Consider the following 6,048-nt stretch of genomic DNA (forward strand, 5'->3'; position numbering starts at 1 on the left):
GCTCTGCTTTGCTTGGGTTGCCAAATACCTCTTTGTGTTCGCTCTGCAAGTGAGCATTTCAATAGTCTCCTCTTGGCCCCTGAAACCTGGCACGGAGGGTTCCTAGGGTGAAATCCTTTAGATTTCCTCCTAACTGAACGGGGAGAAAAATTACAGCTGAAAAAAACCCTCTTTTCTATTGAAACTAGGGGTGGGGGTGAAATAATTAAAACAAATAGTTTTCCTGACCAATTTAGCAAAGTGTAATCTTTTTTTTAAAATAACATTAATATTAATCCAATTTTTAAAAATTGTATACATCTTTAACATTGGATTTTATTTCATTTCCAAAATAAGGTGTTAAAACAATTGAAAAGTTATTCCAGACAAAGCTTCAGTTGCATAAATCTGTCACATTTATCATCCCCATCTGCTCCTCTCCAGGGGTCATTTCATAGAAAAAGAGGTGCAGGGGCTCATTAGCATAACTTATTAGCATAACTTATTTGCATATGCCACACCCCCTGACATCACGGGAAGTGTGTCAGAAGGCAACACCCACCGCTCAGGCTCCACTGGACTGTTTTGGATTGCTAGCTATTGGGGGGGGGGGATGTGTAGATCTGTCGTCGCAGAGGAAGGAGAGCTTGTACCTGAATAAAACTTGGTCTTAAAGGTGCCACTGGACTGTTTTGGATTGCTAGCTATGGGTGTGTGTGTTCAGATCTGCCCTCACAGAGGAGGGAGAGCTTATACCTGAAGGCAGGCCGGGGGGGGGGGGCTCTGCAACTTACCTGGCTGCTTCTTGCTCCTCGTGGCCCGACTGAGGGCTGCTGGGAGCAGGGGCGGGGCTTGTTGCATGTGCCTGCCCCCTGGGCTCCTTACTGCTGGAGCTCTGCGCCTGTGCGCTCCTGCAGGAAATGACCCCTGCTCCTCTCACATATAAGAACACAATTAATTATTTCTACCAGAGGTCATTTCGGGGGGGATCACGGGGATCGCAGTTCCCCCCGGGTGAGGTACGGGTGGCGGGGCACATGACAAAGCCCCGCCCCCTGCTTCCGGCCACCCCGCTTCCGGCCTTCATTCAGCCAGGAGGAGGCAGGAGAAGAGGGAGAGTAAGTTGCTTCCGCCCTGCCTCTCCCCACCCCTGCCTGCCTGGGGCCAGGGAGGGCCTTCGCGGGGCTTCCTTGCACTCCCGCTGGCCTTGCAGGTCCACCGCCGGGCCCCTCATGGGGCTCGGCAGTGGAGCTGCAAGGCCGGCAGTGGCCGGGACCGTTGGGGGCGGGGTGTGTGGCCTTATGACACACTTCCGGTGATGTCAGGGGGTGTGGCATATGCTAATGAGTTATGCTAATGAGTCCCCCTAGCTCTTTTTCTACGAAACGACCCCTGATTTCTACCATAGTTTTTCACTGTGTTCAAACCAAACACAACAGCACATATCCAACCACACAGTTCCTCTAATGGAACAGCAGTTCTCTTTGAAGAAGTCGGGGGTGTGTGTGTGTGATTTCCATGAATTCTTCCCTCTCACTGCAGACACCCCATTTAATGTTCGTGAGTGTCCACCCACCCACAAGAACAAAATTGAAGGAGAGGGTGTGTCCTAGGAGGCTGTAGGTAGAGGGGAAAGTGGGAATGTCCTGCTCTGTGAAGTCCTTGGATGTTTGGCTTTCTGTCCAATGGTTTGCTCTTTTCCTAGCATAACATGATTTCAAACCAGGCCCAAACTGGAATTTGAGGATCTGATTGGCAAGGAAGAAAGTGTGTGATAGGGGTCTATGGCTATCTACAAAAGCAGAATTCTTCAATGATCTCATTGCCCATAGGAAGGAAGTAGGGAAGAACAGAAACTTGGAGATTTCCCAGGCTTGTTCAATGTGATGTAATCATTAAGAATGTCAGAGCAGGATCTGGGAGATCCAGGTTCAAATTCCCCAGCTCTGCCATGGAAGCTTTCTGGGTGATCTTGGGCTCTCAGTCTACCCTACCTTACAGGGTTGTTTGTATGGTGACGAAATGGAGCAGGGGAGAATGATGTAAGCCATTTTGGGTGTCCAGTGGGGGGAAAGTGGGGTATAAATATCTAATAAATGTGTATGTGTTAAGTGCTGTCAAGTTGTGACATATCCTTATATCTGAAACATGCCAGTATGTAGTGCAAACTTGACCAAATCACTGAAGTTCTCTGAGGTTCACATGTTGTTTGATTTTCTCCATATTTGATTTCGATACACTTGGTGACCTGCACTGCAAAGCACTGCAGTGGAGCGTTATGAAACTTCACACTGTTCATTCACACAAACAACCCATTACTTGATGCTGCAGTCATCTAGTGATACATGCAGCTCTGAGCTTCACCTCATCATGAGTAAGAGAACTCCTGGAGAAAATGGCTGCTTTGGAAGGTGGACTCTGTGGCATTATATCGTACTGAAGACCCTGCCCTCCCTCAATCCCACCTTCCTCAGGTTCCACACCCAAAATCTCCAGCTATTTCCCAAACCACAGCTGGCAACCCTAACATGTGTCCTGGAGAGGGGAGGACTTGGGGTGGATGGGGAGGCCTCAACAAGGTATAGTGCCATAGAGTTCACTCTCCAAACCAGCCATTTTCTCCAGGGGAACTGATCTCTGTCCCTTGGAGACCAGCTGTAATTCTGGGTGGTCTCCAGCCACCGCCTGAAGGTTGGCAACCATAGGCTAAAACACTCACTCAGCAATCAGGACTAATACTGGGGGGGGGGGGGGGGGGGGGGGGGGGGGGGAGAGAGAGAGAGAGAGAGAGAGAGAGAGAGAGAGAGAGAGAGAGAGGAAATTATCATTTGCTTCTTTTATTGTAAACCCCTTTGAGCAATGGAGAAAAGTGGCATATAAATACAGTATGTAAATAAGTAAAAATAAAGCAGAGTACAGTCCATTGTAGAACCTCGTTTCCTCTTCCGCCCCCCAAGAGTTCTTTTCGATTCTTTTAGTTTAGGTGACTGGCAATGTTTTGTTTCAGGGCACACTTATTGCCATGAGAATAAGCATCCTGAAATAGTGTGTGTTTTCCAAAGAGAAGATCTGTCAAGTATGCTTTCCCTCTGTGTGTTGAAACAGGAGCCAGCGAAAGGACGGAGCAGCAGAAGAAAAACAGCGGTTTCGAAGATGAGCTTTCAGAAGTCCTTGAAAGCCAAAACAATAAGAACACAGAAAGAGGTCAGCCTAACCCATGTGAAATCCAGGCAGAGTCCCACAAATGTGGGTGTTACTTCCAATGGCCTTGGTATGCTCACACACACACCTGCTCTCCACTGGAGATCTTTTCTGCACCAGCATGATTACGTGACCTTGTTGTCGCTTTGACACTGGTTCACAGCTGTGGAAAGCATCCATAATTAACTGACAGCTTTCTGAATAGCAAGTACTGAAATTTTCCTCCCCCATCAACTTTGCCTTTCCTTTATCACCTAAGAATGCGTGTCAGACTGGCTGAAAACACCACTGTGGCTTAGGCTCCATTGGAGCCCAAGAGCTGTAGCCTAGGCTTTTGGAATATCACCCCACACCTCCCTGTTTTGAAGAACAGGTGCTTTGAGGATTTAGAAATAAGCAATAATGATAAAGCATGCTACTTTATATTCTATAGCACTTTTTATTAGAGCTCAAAGCAGTGTGTATGTGTCTGTGTGTTTGTGCATGCGCGTGTGTGTATTTGGAATGAGCCAGGTTTTTCATTCAATCTTACTCCATTCCCCTCCTCACTATAACCTCCATTCCACATAGATTTTGTACATGCAGGACCCAAGATCCCCAGCATAGCATTTTTGAGGTCTTCAGTGGGGACCTCTCCTTCCTTTTTTCACCAGTAGAGAAAGAGGTTATATCCAATTAGGGTTGCCCTCTGGTGCGGCAGGAGGTTTCCCACACCCCAGCTCCTGTGTCCTGCTACCACTCTGAATGGTAGTGGGAGAAAAGTATTAAAAAATGGCTTTCTGGGGCTTGGTGGTCCCTAGAAAGGCTTGATATAATTTCTAGGGAAACCCGGTAGTAAAATCTTGCCACTGCTGCTGGCTGCCTCCCGTGTCCCTGGCCTCCCCCTGGTCTCCCATAATCTTATTTGCCTACTCTTGATCCTATTGTTTTATTTATGTGTACCACTTCAAGTCTATTGAAGTCAATGAGCCCAGAAGGGTGTAACTCTGTTTAGGATTGCCATGTGATATTTTCAACTTGTTCCAAATGTAGAAAAGGAGCCATGCAAAAACCTCTAAATAAATACAACACATCTATGCTCTGATTTCTGAAAGAGAAAATCAATATGTTTCAGTATTAGACAATTCTCTGAGCTAGAGTTCTACAAAACCCCGCCCGCCTCACAGCGGCAGAGAATTGTAAATAGTGGTTTGGTCATTTTATGACATGGCACTAGGATAGTTTGCAGTGAGAATTCAGCCTTTGCACATTGAGTAATTTTCTGCTTTTTAAAATAAATTTGACTTGCAGATCTATCAGAGGGGATCCCTAATGAAGAGCCCACCACCTCTTTTGCTGAGCTAGAGAAAGAGAGAGGTCTGATGGACACGGAAAGGGATGTTTCAAAAGAGGATGAGAGCAACAGCTTGGAAGAGAGAGAGACGAGGGCTCGAGAAGTTGATCCTGAAGAGGGAAAGGAAAATGTTGCAGGTTTTGAAAGCAATGAAGTTGGTGAGACTGAAGAATTGCCTTGGGATGACGCAGTTGACAATCGTATCCATGATGACCTTGGAGGCAATGGGATACATGAGCAGGGACACCAGGAGGGTGAAGAACCTGCAGGGAGAGAGGAAGCAGATGAGCTTGAGCAGAAGGAGCGTATTTCTAAGAACAGTCAAGAGGAGAGCCATGAAGAAGTAGAGGACCCTATCCAAGACCATGCTGAAGATGAAGAGGAGGAGGAAGAGGAGGTGGAGGAGGAAGGAGAAGAAGGAGAAGAGAGAGGGACCTCTGAAGAGGAACGTGCTACTAATTCGGAGGATGAGGGTGATCAAAAGGAGATTGGTAGGTTATGCCCAAGCCCCTTGCTTTAGGGAGGGGCCGGGGCTCAGTGGTAGGGCATCTGCTTGGCATACAGAAGGTCCCAGGTTCAACCCCCAGCAACTCCAGTTAAAAGGATCAGGTAGGAGGTGACGTGAAAGACTTCAGCTTGAGACCCTGGATAGCTGCTGCCAGTCTGAGCAGACAATACTAACTCTGACGGACCGAGGGTCTGGTTCAGCATAAGGCAGCTTCATGCATGTTCATGCGTGATTTGTCCTCTGGTGAGTTATGTGCTTACCAACATTAATGTCAGTCTGAGTTTTATGGGGCACGTTATCCATTTTACTTAAGCTTCTAAAAGAGGCAATATCAGGAGAAGACCTTGGCCAGGGCCTCTATGGTCTGTTGTTGGCCCTCCAGAGGACCTTGGTTGGCCACTGTGTGAGACAGGATGCTGGACTAGATGGACCCTCACTGGCCTGATCCAGCAGGGCTCTTGTTATCACTATATCTAATAGCCAAGTTGCCCCCTCCGTGCGGATCGCTATATCCGCACTTCGGGGGCACTTGGGGGGCAGGGGGAGGTCTGTGCACTCCTGGGGCAGTCCCCAGGGGTGCACAAAAATCTAAAAACTAAAAAAAAATATCGGGGGGATGTTTAAATCCCCCCGAAAGTGCCAGAGTGTTCGTGCGCATGCGCACGAACGCTCTTTAGCCGACCTTGCCACAGCCACCTGGAGGAGGCCGGGCGGACAGGCAGGCGGCCGGGGAAACAGCGAGGCCCGAGGCAGCCTCGATTCGGAGCCGGAAGGGGGGGGAAACAGCCGCTCCGAGAGACACCCCGCCGCCAAGTGAGGAGGGGGAAGAAAGTCGGGGAGGGGAAGAGAGACTGCCGAGGCCCGGCGGATGTAAGCCGCGCGGGCCTCGGTACACGGGGAAAAAGAGAGAGAGAGAGAGAGAGAGTGGGGGGAGGGGGAAGAGAGACTGGTGAGGGGGGAGAGACAGCCCGGCGAGGCCAAGCTTTGACGGGGGAGAGAGAGAGAGACTGGGGGGGGAGTGAACGGG

General features: G+C 48.9%; 1 protein-coding gene across 1 annotated transcript in view; it reads left to right on the forward strand.

Annotated features, from left to right (window-relative positions):
* Positions 1 to 6,048, forward strand: part of CHGA (chromogranin A) — a gene marked incomplete at its 5' end in the record, with an annotated part of 21,597 nt that overhangs the window by 1,077 nt on the left and 14,472 nt on the right. Inside the window, 2 exons of the mRNA XM_015427156.1 lie at positions 3,085 to 3,183; positions 4,471 to 5,004. Coding sequence (XP_015282642.1) covers positions 3,085 to 3,183; positions 4,471 to 5,004 — 633 coding nt within the window. The remainder of the gene's footprint in view (positions 1 to 3,084; positions 3,184 to 4,470; positions 5,005 to 6,048) is intronic.

The sequence above is a fragment of the Gekko japonicus genome, unplaced genomic scaffold, assembly GCF_001447785.1.
Source record: "Gekko japonicus isolate JY-2015 unplaced genomic scaffold, Gekko_japonicus_V1.1 scaffold256, whole genome shotgun sequence".
Lineage (NCBI taxonomy): Eukaryota > Metazoa > Chordata > Lepidosauria > Squamata > Gekkonidae > Gekko > Gekko japonicus.